This window comes from Citrus clementina, unplaced genomic scaffold (genome assembly GCF_000493195.1).
Source record: "Citrus clementina cultivar Clemenules unplaced genomic scaffold, Citrus_clementina_v1.0 scaffold_1, whole genome shotgun sequence".
Classification (NCBI taxonomy): Eukaryota; Viridiplantae; Streptophyta; class Magnoliopsida; order Sapindales; family Rutaceae; genus Citrus; species Citrus x clementina.
The window spans coordinates 16,087,134-16,104,249 of NW_006263303.1; the positions used below are offsets into that span (position 1 = coordinate 16,087,134).

Consider the following 17,116-nt stretch of genomic DNA (forward strand, 5'->3'; position numbering starts at 1 on the left):
AATTTTAAGAAGAGAGCACGAGCCGCCCTAATAACATGAAAAGTGAAAAAAATGTTGCTCAAAATACCTTAAAGTTGCCATATGTCAATAGAAGACAACTGTAATAGTGAAAGCCCCTTGATAAAATCGTTACACATTAGTATAATATGGGTTCCACTGGGACCAACCCAAAATATATCTCCAATAGTTACATGCATCAAGAATAAAAGAGAGAACTAGCTTAATTGTTATTCGAACCATCATCAGTGAAATTAGCAACTCCCATAGCTCAATTGACTCATTTGAAAATAAGTCAATCAGAAGTTGAGACGTGCTGTCAAAAGAGACAGTCTCATAAGTGACAGGTGTCTAATTCTAAAGAACTCAAAGAGCTCAAGTTAAATAGTTAAATTGCTCCATAGACCCTACCTAAGGAGCGGAACAACTTATGACGGCTCCATATGTGTCTAAAAAGACACAAAAATGCCCTCAGAGGCACTCTATTTATAAGGTTAGCTCAATCCCTCAAGGAAAGACTTATCGCTCCCACAACACTTAAATTTTTTCATATTTAAGGGTTTCTCTAAACCCATCAACTTCTCCGTCTTCACCTAACTTGACCGTTAGAGTGCCATCATTGATCACCATACGCGTCACCTCTAATAGCTCTTTTTCTTTGTTTTCAAGATCGTCCCATTATGACAGCCCTTGGAAAACTACCCCAAAGCAACAAATCCTCTATCATTCGCCAAACCACCTCTCAAAGTGAAGTTCTCATAATGTTTTTAGCCTAAAACAAAATCAGACAAAAACAATAGTATCTCTATAAACAGGCTTTATTGTACAACCAAGTGACTAACTAAGCCATGCCTCAAGGTAGATTTTATGCCCGAGTTAAGAAATGAATTATATTAAAATTAACTCAATCCATTAATGTGGTACGTTGATTATGTTTCAAAATTCATTTTCTTTATTCTTTCTTACAATTTAAATTAAAATATACAAACCTGTATTGCTCATCCACCAAAGGAGTTAATAAATAAATACGACTCCTAAATTTGCAAATAAACTTAAATGGTTGATTTTTGTTTTTTTAAAACGATGCTCTATACGTCTCTTGACTTATGCACATTTAGCAGTGGGTCGTGTTTAAACAGTTTAATGTCATATTTTTATAGTGTATGATATAGTATACTTACTTAAATCCACCCCTAACTTAATAGGTCAAAAATAAAAATTTAAGCCAATTCGTTGTCATTATTATTCTACCCAAATTGACTAATTTCAACCGCTCTTTTTGGCAATTTAAATTAACTACTTAAAATGATTGTCATAGATTTTTACTTTAAAACACAAACAATAATTACAACACAGAGTTCTTTAAAAATGTAATACCAAACAAAAAAAATAGTAATAATATTTATGTTTAACATCATCAAGTGATGTAGTCCATAGAATTTATATAATATCACAATTGAAGAGAAAAAAAAAAGTTATAGAACCTGAGTCGTGTGAACTTTTGCCAGACTTTGTATCAAGTAAGAAATCTATCATAATTAATTAGTAGAAGTTTTGGATTTTCTAAAAAGTAATTGAAAACAATAACTTAAAATTCTGTTTTACAATTCTTTTATTAAGAGTCCCAATAAATTTTCCCTTATAAAAAAATCCCTTAGATTATATGAGAAGACAACTCACCTTTGTCCAGTAATTATCAGTCTTTTTGTGTTTGTTGATGTATATTCAATCACCATCATTAATATTGTAAGGAACTATTTTACTTGTAAAATTAATTGAAACATATATTATAAATAAATTTTGTATGCTGTTATTATTATTTTCTAATTAAAAGACAATGAAAAGTACCAAAGATTTAGATATGTTCTCCCGGCTATTTGGACAATTAAGTCAATCACATGTTTCATCCCAGCACTTAACCATCAAGTGCAATAATGGATTTAAAAGATTTGTCAAAATGTGGCATCGTTTAATAATTATTTCAGAAAATTTTCTGCATTCTTATTTTGAGAATCTTAAAGAAGATGAAAAACGTTTCTTTAAAATATATTTTTAGTCAAAGTACATACAAATTTTGCTACGACCAGAGTAATAAGAGTCATCTGACACAGAAATTTTAAAAAGGAAAACTGAACAAACAAACGGCCGTAAAACATTTTGTACAAAATTATTTATATATGTACCACTTGACATGTAATGGGAACATCCTTTATTATTTTTTAATTTGTATTTCTAATCTCCAGCTTAGCATAATCGGATGAAGAGAAACAAGAAGCAAAAATGGCAAGAAATTGTATGAAAAGGATATTGACATTAACATCACAGCATGACATAATACGGTTGTACATGCCATGAAAATGAAATAAACATTAATCATAAATATTATTAAAATTAAATGTCTTTAGAGGATTGGCCCATAGGTTTGCAAACGGCTTTATTTAATTAATTACTGAAGTTCGAATCTTAAAGAGTAGGGTTCAAAAAATTAAGTAGAAAGAGAACTTAAATAACCAACTAAAAAAATTATTTAAAAACTACTCAGCAGTCTCATGGAACATCTTTAAAAAAAACAATTCTTTATATCAGTTTTATTTTTTCCCCCTTTTCCTTCTCATTTGGCGAGTAATAATGGTGCGTATTCAATGATTAATAACAACCAAAAACATGACATAATTGTTTACTTTCATTTGATAAATCTAATTAAAATACCAAACCAACTTGTGAATTATAAATTAACTATCATGACATCTTTACTTTATTCAAAATAATTTTTCGACTCCAATCATTGCCGAAATTTACACATTTTTTAATCCTCATAATAGGTGTCGTAATCTATTATTCTATTATAGTTTATAAGTCTCTAGTCAGCTTTATTAACTTTTCTTTGGTCTGCTTCTGGTGATTTGCAAATAGGATTTTTGAAATTTTGTTTAATCTTGATCGATGTAACAAAACAATTTAAATAAATTATGTAAATTTAGTGTCATTGTTGCCCATTTTTAATGGCATCATCATGTTTGTTACATGCCAAAAAAATAAGGGTTTTATTTTTGCATAATGATGCAAAACTTATCTTTTTCGGGAAACCACTAAATGATCAAGTGACCTCTTCGGTGAAGTGTTCTACTTCTTTTGTTAATTATGGAAGTTGTTTTTTTTTTTTCACATATTTGGGAGTAGATATTCTTCTGAGCATTTATTTGAATTAAAATGTCGCCGTAAATTAAGTTTCCATTATCAATTATTTTGATTGTGTTTGAATTTTAACTTTAACACTAGAAACTTATTACAGATGTCTTAATAAAATTCAATATATTTATTCTTTACTTATCACTTAATTGTGTTTAATATTTATTTCCATGACAAACCCCAACATCTTACTGTAATAAAACCTTGTTCATTACTAGTATTTTTTAGATTCGTCACTTAGATTTAAAAATAAAAATAAAATAAACATATTATTTAGATTTTATACATTCATATTATTCAATTTTAATCAATTTCAAATCTATTTAGATTTTAGGCAATTTAAAATCCACTCAGATTTCATATGAAAAAATAAACACTACTATGTGGGATCGCAATCAAAGCATAAAAATATATTATGCGGAAAAGTTTTTAATCACACAATCAAGTTTGAATAATTTAAAATTTGACTTAGCTAAAGATGAGATACCAAATAATGAAATTTCACCACTAATCCATTAGCTTGATTATGTCGTTTATAACATAGCTTAAAATATTCTCCAATGGAGAAATCTATTCCTAAATTATGAAAAAATTTATTCAAATAGTCACATAGGGAGACTTGAACTTTTAAATTCAAGAATGAGATAAAGCAGTGTCAATTAGTAGATGAATGAACTAATTTATCAATTAATAGATGAATGAACTAATTTTTCACATTATTATTATCGTTATTATTATGGGATAATATACAATACCTTCCAAAAGATTTCTGACATATTATTCTACCACCAAAATTTTTTGACAATTATATTTTTCCGTTTAATGTTTTATTTTTTTATTATTTTACCAGGAAATCATTAAAAGCAACATAATATTTAATATAAGTATTGTTAAAAGAGGATTTTAACCGTTAAACTATTTAATTGTGTAGAAAATTGATTTTGTCCACTAAAATAGAAAAATTTTCCCTTTTATAATTTTATCAATTTTGTTGAATACATATCAATAAAAATAATAAATTTAATAAAAATAAATAGTTATTTTAAGAAAATTATTTTATCTTAGTTGCTTGTTCTTTTAACATTTGTATTTAGCTATTAAATCAACTTAATAAGTATATATAAATTATAATATTTAATTTAATGATCCTAAATAATTGTATTATTTTATTAAAAGTTATCAATTTACAAGTTGACTTATTGGAAAAATTTTAAATTACTATATACCTTTTTTCCTTTTGTGTCAAATCACCATTACTATCTAAATTTATCAAATTGAAATACCTTAAAATACTCCTACGACATCTTCTTTTAAAGAGAGTTAAATATTTAGTGGTAAAATAATAACAATTAAAAATTTAAGTGGTAAAATATAATTATCAAAAAATCGTATTGATGAAATAATATATCAAAAATATTAAAGGGGTATTTGATAATATCCCTATTATCAGTATTATTATAAAATTGTGAGTTTAACCCCTTTTTGCGCACCTGTAAACCAGCCTACAAAACCTACAAACGAGATATTAGTATTTATTATAAGGGTCCGCCTAAGATACAGCTAACAGACCTTACAGCTTCTATGTAAATTTGCTTTGAGCCCCTTATACGCTATATTATGTACACTTTATTCATAAGTATAATAAACTTTTTAAATTGTACAATTTTGTTGAGCCCCTTATACTCTGTTTTATTTCATTGAAACCCTTAGAGTACTAATTCACCCCCTACAATTTTTAAATTTCCAAAATATCCTCCATTTAATTAAAAATATAATAATTATTAAATGGATTATAATTATAATTATAATAATAATAATTATTTTGTTATAATTACAAATGTAATTATAATTTTTAAATAAAATATTATTATTATTAACAAGAATAAAAGTATTATAATTAATTAATCTAATAATAATAATAATTAATAATAAGTTTTAGTTAAATAATTAATAATAATAATTATTATTAATTCATTTTTTAAAAATAATAATCACAATAATTAAAAATTTTATTGTTAGAAATTCATAACAAAATGATATATTCAAATAAAAGAGTTTTTTTTTAATTTTCTTTTTTGGACAAAATATTATATGTATGATCTGTTCATTTATGTCAAAGAATTAGGCATGAAGGACCACTCTACGCATGACCAAAAACTTGGAAAAAAAAATTCCTTTTCCTTTGACCCAAAAAGAATGGAAGCTTTGAACAGCATCTATGTTATTGTAATTAATAAAAGTTAATTAATAATAATTATTGTTAATAGATTAATTAATTATAATAATTTTTATTCTTGTTAATAATAATAATAATAATCCATTTAAAATTATAATCATATTTATAATTACAACAAAATAATTATAAAATGGAGGGTATTTTGAAAATTTAAAAATTATAGGAGGAGAATTGGTACTCTGAGGGTTCCAATGAAATAAAACAGATACAAGGGGTTCAACGAAATTTTACATAGGAGCCGTAAGATGCGTTAGCTGTATCTTAGGCGGACCCTTGTTATAAAATTGTGAGTTTAACCCTTTTTGCACACCTGGAAACAAGCCTACAAAATCTACAAACGAGATATGTGTAATAGCATATTTGGCCTCCCAAATGCAAGACACAAATGCGATTGTGTGACCCTTTAGAAAAACAATTCCAAGAAGCAATCTTGAAGTAATAAATAAATATTATTTTCTTAGAAAAAGTATAATAATTAAAATTTAAAATTATTTAGTTGATTCACTAGTCACTAGTGAAATCTTGTCAAGTTAGCAAGAAACAAAAAGCAAAAAGTCGAGCAGACTTGTTTCTATCATCATTAAGTCGTTTTCTTTGTCTTTCCAAATGGCCGAAACATATTTTTTTCTAATAAATAAAACAATCCTCATTTTATTTGAAAATAAAATATTGTTGTCACCCACCAAGGACTGTGATTACATACCCACCAATCAAATTATTGCTTCAATTATGAAAATTAATGACACCTGGCAAGTTTCATTACATTGCAAAAACAAAAGCAACTCTCATCATCGCAAATAAATAATAGGGGGTTTTTTGCCAACCAATATAGAAAATCATGAAAATTGGAATCAATTATTTTTTTTATGGACCAAGCATATTAATGTATTGATTGATATCTCTTAAATGATTCGTTTTATTTTGTTTTTAATCTTTTTGCTTTGTCCCTTCCACAAAGATTTGATTCGGGATAAACAAATAATTAAATTTGGTAATCCCTTTTTTTTTTAAGAATGTATAGGAAGAGCAACTATATTATTCAAAAATTTATAATAGAAAAGCTTAATATAAAAGAACCAAATAACTAAATTATAATAGAACCTCAATAAATTAATATTCAATAAAGTAATAATTTCGATTAAATAATAGCTTTTACTGGTTCTGGTTTGCAATTAACATAGTAAATTAATAATTTGATAAATTTGTAAGATATTTTTTTTAAAAAAAAAGACTACTACCAAAGACAGCTAATTATTCAAATTAAACATAATAAATACTAAATCAAGGTAAATACATGCTATAAACGTGATCATATTTTTCAAAAGGATAAATACTTATTTAGCCCTTTTTATTTTAATTTAATATTTATTTAGTCTACATATTTTGAAATATACCTCAAAATACCTTACTATTAAATATATTATATTGTTATCCCTACTTTTTCTTTACTTTTACAATAATTCCGTTGCAGCAATAATTTTGACATTAATCTTTTAATCTATAAAAAAATTAATTAGCAAATTAACGAATAATTACTTATTCACAAATTAAAAAATAAAGATCACTATGAAACAGGTAGTATTTTTCATACCCTTGCAATAATGTTGCTAATTATTATTTATAAATAAATTAATACTAGTCAATTGAAAGTAATGTTTAATACCCTTGCAACAATTTGTAAAAAAATTTTGTAAGAATTAATTTACTAAATTAATCCAAAAAGTTCAATAATAGCAACTATTTTTTATTTTACTTTCATTAATATCTCCAAGAATATTGTTGCAGGGGCATTATTGTGAAAAAGCAAAGAAAATTTGAGAGTGTGATTTTAATATAATTATTAGAAGGGCATCTTGAAATATTTTTTAAAATATCGGGACTAAACAATACTTAACTCAAAATATAAGTACTAAACAAGCATTTGTCTTTTTAAAAAATAAGGAACTTATTCATTAATTAATAATTTATTAATTTATTGATATATTAATATTTGTTAAATTAATAGATTTTCATGGTCCCAATACTGTTAATTTATCAAGATTTTACTGTTGTTATTGCAAACTTGACAACACCTAACATATAGGTAAAATAAATTCTTCAGATACAAATCATAAATTTTATAATTTCTCATCAAGAAAACACAATACACGAGACTTGAAATCAACAATTTTATTATAATAATAGAAGGTTGATACGATTGTTCCAATTATTCATCTGATTGAGTCATTGATGAATGTATGATTTTGTAACGCATTAGAGCATCCCATCAATAAGTGGACCTAAGTCCGATTTCTCCAATTCTCATCTTATTGACCAATTTGTGCATATATGCAGAAATCTCATTATTACAGTGGATTTTGAATATAAAAAAATTGTATCAAGTAAAATATGTATTTTAGCTTTCTTGTGTTAAAAATTTGGTTGGTAAACATATACAATTTTGACAAAAGAACTTGCACATTAATTATTAAAGGAAATTGATATTGGAGACAATGTCAACAAAGGGCAAGAGAAAGATCACTCTTGCTGCCATTTTTGTCACCCATATTTTGTATAAAATAAAAAACAAGAAGTGATAATAAAAATGACAATAGGAGGTGTCATTCTAATATCACTCATTTTTTAGTTCTCATTAGTTTTTGGAAATGGGTTTTGCTTTTTCAAAATGATTTTTTCTTTTCATTTTCTGAATTAGTAAATGAAGAACTTTTTTTTTAATAGTCAACAAAAAAATTAATCCTGAACTTCTCATCGTGGAAAGTAACAAGACTACGAGAGAGAGCATCAAAACCTTTTCTTATTCTTGACTTAATGGTATACAGTAAATAAAAAGCTATGTACTACCAAAAATGATATTTCATACCAAAAGTGATAACGTCACGATAAGATTGACAAGAATGTGCCCACGTAAATCAAACTGCGGGAGTTTTAGAGAATTATCATATACCTCCCTCAAAATTTGCTAAAATTTCTCTTAAAAAATAAGATTAAATAAATAAGCTGATCATGTCAGTACTAATGCATTGAATTTTAATAAAATTCTATAATTAAGTGTGTTTAATTAAGTAAGAGCATCATTAAGATGGTAACCTATTGGGACTCAACATGCATGCTATATCATATCCCTCTTTTATTCTAGTGTTAACTCACGGTTTGTATTGTTTGATAGAATCAAAAGCATTTTGATGACTTAGAATGAAAATAATTTAAAAAATAAAAATTTTCATATTAAGAAATGTGTAAATATTAAGTTAAACTACCCTTTCATTTTTTTTAATAAATTAATCACATTCTCAATAAGAATTGAATGTTTGAATAAGAGTGATTTATTTTTTATTTTTTATGAAGTATTCCCTCTAAGTACAAGTAGTAATATTAGTATCCTCAATACTTCCATAACTCACGCATTAAGGTAAAAAGGTATGATAAAAACATATAATATGACATTTTACATAAATTCAAACTTGTTAGCATGTCATATTGGCTTTAATTTATCATCACATGTGCTTAAATTGAAAATAATTGAAGTTATTAATTATATGATTGTGCTTAGATGTTATGAAGTATGTTTGCTTGTTTCTTTTTTACCATTGCTCATTGAAAAAAAAAAAAAAAGAGTCCATTTTGTGGTTCTGTTTGGCCCCATTATTTCATGATCTTAAATTGTTTGTTCATATGACAATTTTTTTTTTCAAAAGGGCAGTGGTGAGATATCAAATTGATTTTTCAATCCTTACTTCTCTCAAGTGGGTGCCGACTAAGTAAATTTACTTTAAAATCACTTAATCAAGCTCCTACGAGCCTCTTTTGTCTAATAAAAAACTTGACTCTTTGATCATAAACGAAGGTGAAATGTGCAAGTGTATACTTGGGTAATGATCCAAATAATGAAGTAAACTTTGCTTACATATGGTTAGGACTTTTTAAAGGAAGTGTTTTAGTCTTTGTCATATTCTTTGCTAGTTCATCAAATTCTATCAAACGCAACAAAATGTTAATTAAAACTAGGGGATGCCTCGACCTTTTCATAAAATTTTGCTCTTTAGCTAAAGTTTTGATAAAATGGGGGAGGTGTGTCATAATTCACCAGAGTTTTGAGGCATGTTGAACAGCATAATTTGAATCTGTTAAAAAAAATTATATGTATAGGGGTGCACAAGTATTTTTAAAATTGTTGATTATTCTCATTTATGATTTTGTCCTTGATGATTTTATTACATACCGAAAACCCCATCTAGATTGTAATGTTCCAAAGAGCAAAAAATCAGAAAGTGGAAAAAAGAGAGGTCTAGTAGATGCCATGTTCAGTAATCCAACAAACAAGAAAAAGGTGAGTTGGAAGAAGGAAATTGAGGGAAAGAAGATGTTTATTTTAAGTGAAGCAATAAAAAAAAAGGCACAGAGAGAGAGAGAGAGAGAGAGAGAGAGAGAAAAACTAGGAACGCAAAATAAAATTAAAAAAAAGAAAAAAATGAGAAAAAAGCTGCAAATGGGGTCATTGTCAAAAGGTGTGATGGTGGCATATAAAGGATCTATCTCTATCTATCTATCAAAAGCATCTAGTGACTATTTCTTCAACTGTGTAACCGAGGGGTTCTTCCAACATTTTTAAGTCCTAACTAGTAGTAAAATTCTAAAGACACCAAAATTACATTAACAATAATGACAAATATATAAGGCAAGAAATGTTCCGTCGCTAATTAATTTTTAATCTTTTTATTTGACTAGTAATTTGATTTTTGGAGGAAAATGAAAACATCAAAAATTATATTTAAACTCTGTCTACTTTATTAATATTTTAAAATAAATAATTTAATAAGTGACATTATTTATATTATAATATATATTATATTAAGAACACGTGTTCATTTTTAGACGGGAAATGATTTTCATCTAATAAAGATGACATATATAAATAAATAAATTTATCATTATACGCAAATTGCAATAAGACCCTTACCATCACGTCATTTTAAGTGTATCTAATAATTGAGTATAGAGAGCCTTGTTGCAATTTTAAATTAATGAAATTAACATATAATCAATGAAAATAAAAGGGTAGATAATTGGGTTGGGTTGAAATTTTTATTCCTTTTGTATTTTTTTTTAATTAATATTGTAAGGGGGTGAGTAGTACAAGAATAGCAGAAGAGGCAGTGATGAGATCACAGGTACTTTAATCTCTTTTCTGACCAAACACTGCAACACTTAAAACAGTTGCATCATCAAGGCCTCTTATAGGCTAAAGAAAGAATTCCTCTTCCCTATAGACCTTCACATCTTTACATTTACTGTTACACCACCACCTCTCTAACTAGACTTTTGTGATTGTGTCTCTTTCATTTTGTTTTCTCTTATCCATCTATAAAGAAAGAAAGGGGAAAAAAATGAGAATTATTCAGAAAATTTCCCGAGAAGACTCTTCTTGAAATTGGTTGTTTTCTTTTCTAGTTGTTCTTTGTTCATCTTTGGTCAAGTTGGTATTTAGAATTTACTGTCAGCACAATATCACTATTTTGGTCACTGTACAGTACATAAAGAGGCTCAATTACCAAAACCTGAGTGTAGAGACTCAGTGAGAAGGGAAAGAGATGGGTTAGGCTAAAAATTGAGCTTGTTTCAGCTAGCCTTCTTGGGTTTCTGTCATGGTTTTCAGTTTTTTAGGGGAGGTCTTTTTTGTTTTTTGTTTTTTGTTTTTGTTTTTGTGTTTTTTTTGATTTTTTCCCCTTTTCACGGTGTTGTTGTTGGGGTGATGGAAGTGGAAATATTGAATGGCAGGGCCTTTTGGGAGAAGCAGCATCATCAGAAGAAACAGAAACAGAAGCAGAAGAAGCAGTTTTCAGTGTGGTGGCAGCTGCACAAGCAACAAGAGGAGATTAGTAGTAAAGAACTATCAAGAACAACAACTACCCACCATTAAGCAGCAGCAAAAGTGCTTTTCATTAAAAGCTGGAACAGAAAAATCACTACAGCCTGACTCTGGATCCTCAAAGGAATCATCAGCATCATCATCATCATCACCACCATCAAGAAGAAGAACATCATCAGTATCGAAGACATGTAGAAGAAGAAGAAGCAGAAGAAAATTACAATAATCTTCCACGAGACCAACATTTCATCAATTCAAGATTAGGCTTAGAATCACAACTTCTTCATCAACAACAACCACACAAGAAACGCTCTTATTTTCCTTCTTCAACTTCATCATCTTGTTCTTCAATCCAATATGCAAGAAAAATGGGGGAATCTCACAATCACGCAATAACATCGTCAAGACTGGGGATAAGAAACACTGGAGGGGAGATCGTTGAGGTCCAAGGAGGTCACATTGTTCGTTCAACTGGGAGAAAAGATCGCCACAGCAAAGTTTGCACTGCAAAAGGCCCAAGAGACCGCCGTGTTCGCCTCTCAGCTCACACAGCCATTCAGTTCTATGATGTTCAAGACCGCCTTGGCTACGACCGCCCCAGTAAAGCAGTAGATTGGCTCATCAAGAAAGCCAAAGCTGCCATTGATGAGCTCGCCGAGTTGCCTCCTTGGAACCCGGGAACTGTTACCAATACTAGAGCTTCTACAGCAAAATCAAGGAATGCTCATCATCAGCAGAGTGAAGCAAATGAAGAGAGAAACTTTCAGTATCCTGGTAGTTCAAATGATGTTCAGAATCTTCCGATGGTTGAAACCCCGAATCAAAATCAAAGCTCAAGCTTTCTTCCGCCAGCTTTAGACTCTGATTCTATTGCTGATACAATCAAGTCATTCTTTCCAATGGGTGCTTCAACTGATACAACAGCCTCATCAATTCAGTTTCAAAACTACTCACCGGATTTGCTTTCAAGAACTACTACAAGTCACAGCCAAGATCTGAGGCTTTCTCTCCAGTCCTTTCAGGAGCCAAATAGCATTCTTTTACAGCACCGCCAACAACCTCACCCACATCATCATGCTCATTCTCATTCTCATCAGCATCAGCAGCAGAATGAGCAAGTTCAAGTCTTGTTCTCTGGAACCACACCACTTGGTGGCTATGATACAGCTTCTGCTGCTGCTTCAGCTTGGTCTGAGTCAGCAGAAATGTCAAGATTCCAGAGAATGGTGGCTTGGAATAGCGGTGGTGGTGCTGCAGATGATTCAGCTGGTAATGCAAGTGGTGGTGGATTTGTGTTTAATTCGCAGCAGCCGCCGCCAGTGCAGCCGTTGTTCGGCCAAAACCAGTTGTTTCATTCACAGAGGGGACCCCTTCAGTCCAGTAACACGCCTTCGGTTCGTGCTTGGATAGACCAACCAATTGGTCTTACCAATGACCATCGACAACAGCATCATCATCACCTTCACCATCATCAAATTCTACAACAGCCAGCAGTCCATCAATCTGTGATATCCGGCATTGGATTCGCCTCTCCTGTTGGTGAATTCTCTGGATTTCGCATTCCAGCACGAATCCAAGGCGAAGATGAGGAACATGACCATGGCATTCACAATAGGCCATCCTCTGCTTCCTCTGATTCTCGCCATTGAAATCAGATCGTTTTCCTCTCTAACAGGTCCTACTTTCAATGCCAACTTGTTAAATTTGTTCACTTTTTCTGTTCGTGCATTAATTTTAATCATCTTTCAGGACTTGTTGATTGTTTTGTGTCACATGGGAGCTGATTTGATGGAACTCAATCAAGAGCAAGTGAAGAGAGGAGATTTGGAGCATTTTAAATTCAATGGCCTAAAACCGTGGGAAGAAGAAAAATTCTGGATGGATTTCAAGTTTTTCAATCCTTGGTTTGTTTTAACTTCTATCAAGTTTATGTTTGCATCATGATTTGAAGTGAGCTCTTGAAGCTCAACTTTGTTTATTTTCTGTTGGTTTTGTTATGTGTTCAAGTTAACAGACTTTTGAATATCATTGATGTTTGTCTTTGTAATTTTATATTCTTCTGCTATTGCTATTTTACAATTAAGAAGCAAACTCTGGTTTGTTTTAGGGTTGATTTGATAGTTGATATTTTGCCCAATCAGAGCAAACCCAATCCGAGGAGTATGGCACCGTTGCAAAATTCTCATGAATATAGTTGCTACTAATCAACTAATATAGAAAATTTCACGGTATTCTCACTTGACTCAAATCTTATGTTATTTATTTTCTACGGTAACGGTTACAAATTGATAGAAGCAGATTAGGTTCCTTTTCTTTGTTTAGAAATGGTCCATTTCTTACTGGGTGAAAGAGAGAGTTTTTGTTTGTGATTGTTTTTGTTGCTTTACTGCTTTCTAATTGAACACTCTCATGCCCCAACAGCTTCTTTAAACCTGCAAAAAGAATTGAAAGAATAGTGGTCTTTAACATCTCCATCATGCCTCTGGTTTTGGGAGCATTAACCGAGAAGTCATTTTCTATGAACAGTAGAGGTTAGAGTTGAAGGAGTGGATTAGGCTTTACATGTCATGTGATTGCTTGTATCATATGCCTATTTATTGCTTGCTGCAATTTTAGCATCTACCTTATTTGTCCAAGTTGAATGTTGGGTATGCTTTCAATCAAAATTTCAAGCGGTTAATTTCAGTAACATAATATCAATCTCGGTAGAAGCCCAGCTACCAAATTTTGTAGAATCCGAATTGTTTTATAGGGCCTAATAGTAGAAGTTTAGTCCTATTTCAAGTACAAGGCTTTTAGAATTGTGATGCAAAGACAACACATTATATACTTCATTTGCATGTCCTATAATTTAGTTTAGTATATCAGGTTGCTGAGGAATCTTAGGTCATGGTCTCGTAATCAATGAGCAAGTTAGATAAATTTAGAAGGTAATGCCAAGTGGGGCTGCCTAGAGTACATCCGCTGAAGGAACCATGAAAGAGGAATGGGATGAGCACAACAAGTTCAATAATAGAAAGAATACACAGATGGATACCACCAAAATTTGATACTTTAGCCATCTGTAAAATGGTCCCCCTACCCTGTAAATCTCAGTGCATAATAAAAATCTATCAATGTCTAGCTGGAAACTTTTATTTTTGTAGGAGAAAAAAAAAAAAGAAAAAGGATATAGAGAGAAAAAAAAAATCATAGCTTAAACACTGCAGATAGTGACGTTTGCTTTATGGTTGTTGATACTTCTTAATGGTTGGTTGATGGGTGTTACTCCAATGGCCTTGCTGATTACATAAACTATGCAGGAGATTTCTCTCTTTTTTTTTTAATAAATGAATGCTCATTAACTGAGGAAATTGAGCAATAACCAGTACTTTTTGGCAACAACAGGGCCCATGTTAGTTGCTCACCATATTTATTGCATCTTCAGCGAGAGCAAAGCATAAAATATTGACCTTTGGCTATGATAATATGCTCTTTTCTGCATAAAGTAAAAAAAGGAAAAATATTGCAGAGACCATGAAGAATTATATATGATAACCTTGTTGAATGTTGTTCAATCAAGTGTAGACACAGAATAAGTTTTTCTATATATAAAATTTCAATTGCTTTATAGCTCCGATAGACCTAGAGTCACCCATTGTATATGTATTCCCATTTTATTATTTGGATTCTCCTTGTTGAAAGTACAGCCAACTTTGTCCTGATTAAAAAATCAAAATCATTGAGATTCAGCATTTTCCCTCATCGGCTTCACGACATGCACAACAATCCATAAATGACAACCTTGTTTTCAAAGGCAATAAAAAATTACACATCCATTCTCATACATACATACATATGTGTGTGTTTTCTCTTATTTTACACACTTCATATCATGTTCACACCAACTCAACAGACCAAAATCACAACAACAAGTACAGAATGTAGCCTATAAAAAATTCATGTCACTCAACTGCCAAGTTGATGCTATGTGGGGGTGATTTTTTCGCTTTTGTAGTTTTATTACCATTTGGTGTAGCTGAAACTGAGACTTTTAACTCAAGCTGGTTTGCAAATTTATCAGCATTGCTCACTTGCTTGCCTTTAATTTTCTTGGTTGGCTTCGCATTAACTCTAACCTCCCAAGGCCGAGCAGCAATCCATCGTTCCATCCAGCTCCAGCCCCAGTTGTCCTTGCAAATACTGTAATAAGCCTGTCCTAGATACTGGCTCGAGTTTGCCCTCCACTGCAAACATTTTTACAGATGCATAAATCTTAACACAAACACAAGTATTAGATCTAGATTTTGATATTAAGATGGTAATGATATTAATAGCAGGTAAACCTGGTGAGAGAATGCATATGCCATGGCTCGTTCACGCTTAATTGCTGCTTCTTCTCTCTGCTGTATTCTCGAAAGAATTTCCTCCATAGTTTCGGAACCATTGTGCCATTCAACCTATTGGGAAAAGTTAATACAGCCAAGGGCATTAGATTCTTCTAGTGTAACTAACTCATTTGATCGATAGATGAGTAATTGATGAAACTATGAATGGGGTTGGTTTACAAGTTTTAACAGGCATTAGTATTTAGTTAGTACCTCCAAATCATGAAGCTTGGCCTCTAGTTTCAACTGATTTTCCAGTTTCTTGTGCTTAATCCGACCTTCAGTGACCATGCAAAGTCTGCGGTTTCTAATTTGTGTCTGGATATTGCACCATGAATGTATATTGTTAATTGCACTTGATGTTTGCTTCTGAACAGAGTGGTCTTGAATCAAGATGTTAAATCTCCCCGTCCCCCTAAGACGCCGGATTGATTTTCTTGCCTGCAAAAATCAGAAACAAAAGACGGTAACATAATCTATAACCCAAAAGATCAAAAGACTACTTTTGGTGTCTTCACATTGTTACTAATTATTAAGAAGATAGAGTGCCGAATATTTTCTGGAATGCTGCCCCGTAAATGCCAAAATTTGACAGAACGTACTCTGTAAGCCCGGAAAGCTTTCTGAATCCGAGTGGCGGCTCTTTCTTCGACTGAAATTCTGAGAAAACCAGGGTTAATATGTGGATCTGAACCACCATTGGTATTGGCATTGGCATTCCCACTTGATTCGCTGGGAGACTCATTGGAGTCATTTGATTTTTCAGTAGCTGACTGCACCTGTTTCAGTTTCCATCCAGATCAAATGATAATTGAACTCCCAGCTGTGCAGAATTAATAAAAACATACAGAAGATCTACCTTTCCTTGTTTGGATCTGTCTTGTTTCCCCTTTTTTAGGCAAATTATTGATCTAAACCAGTGCCCTGAACCCATTTATACTGAGTTGCTGAAGAGACTAGAACAAACCTGATACATTATTTAGATTGCGTTTTAGATGTAAGCTAAGAATTAAGAAAAAAGGTGGCATCAACAAAAGGCAAAAACAAGAACTAAATGCAAAGGCGTCTCGAATCAGTTGCACCATGCATCAATTGTTGAATAGAAACTAGCAATGTTGCTAAAGAAAATGCACATTACCATATACCAATTCAACAAATCATTCATACAAGATAAGCACTATACTTTGAATATTTGATCTGATGACAAGTAAAAAATTGAAAGAAATGAACATACAAGAAAAGAAGATGCACATGTTCTCGGCAGTGGCAAGTGTTTGGGGAAAAATGATTGTAGATTGCATGAATGATGGGCAAGTGTTTGTGGTAGTAATAAGAAATTGTCGTAGATTGCAAGAAAAGTCACAGAGTGAGTGTGTGATATGCTTGTAATGGGGTAATTATGGCTTCATTTCACCATATGCAAGATCAAACTGACTTTTCAACTAAACTGAAGCTGTT

The 17,116-nt window shown here is 30.9% G+C and overlaps 2 protein-coding genes across 2 annotated transcripts; one reads left to right on the forward strand and one right to left on the reverse strand.

Moving 5' to 3' along the window:
* Nucleotides 1-10,588: 10,588 nt before the first annotated feature.
* Nucleotides 10,589-13,335, forward strand: LOC18053998 (transcription factor TCP4). The gene is made up of 2 exons (XM_006451681.2): nt 10,589-12,966; nt 13,041-13,335. Exon 1 carries the CDS (start codon nt 11,660-11,662, stop codon nt 12,938-12,940), a length of 1,281 nt encoding a protein of 426 aa, XP_006451744.1. The 5' UTR covers nt 10,589-11,659; the 3' UTR covers nt 12,941-12,966; nt 13,041-13,335.
* A 1,900-nt stretch (nt 13,336-15,235) lies between these two features.
* On the reverse strand, nt 15,236-16,917 carry LOC18053999 (protein IQ-DOMAIN 1). Its single transcript, XM_006451682.2, has 6 exons — nt 16,893-16,917; nt 16,518-16,625; nt 16,261-16,437; nt 15,872-16,099; nt 15,617-15,730; nt 15,236-15,517 (listed from the first exon to the last, which is right to left on the reverse strand). The coding sequence occupies exons 2-6, from the start codon at nt 16,590-16,592 to the stop codon at nt 15,236-15,238; spliced, it is 876 nt and encodes a 291-aa protein (XP_006451745.1). The 5' UTR covers nt 16,593-16,625; nt 16,893-16,917.
* Between the last annotated feature and the right edge of the window lie 199 nt (nt 16,918-17,116).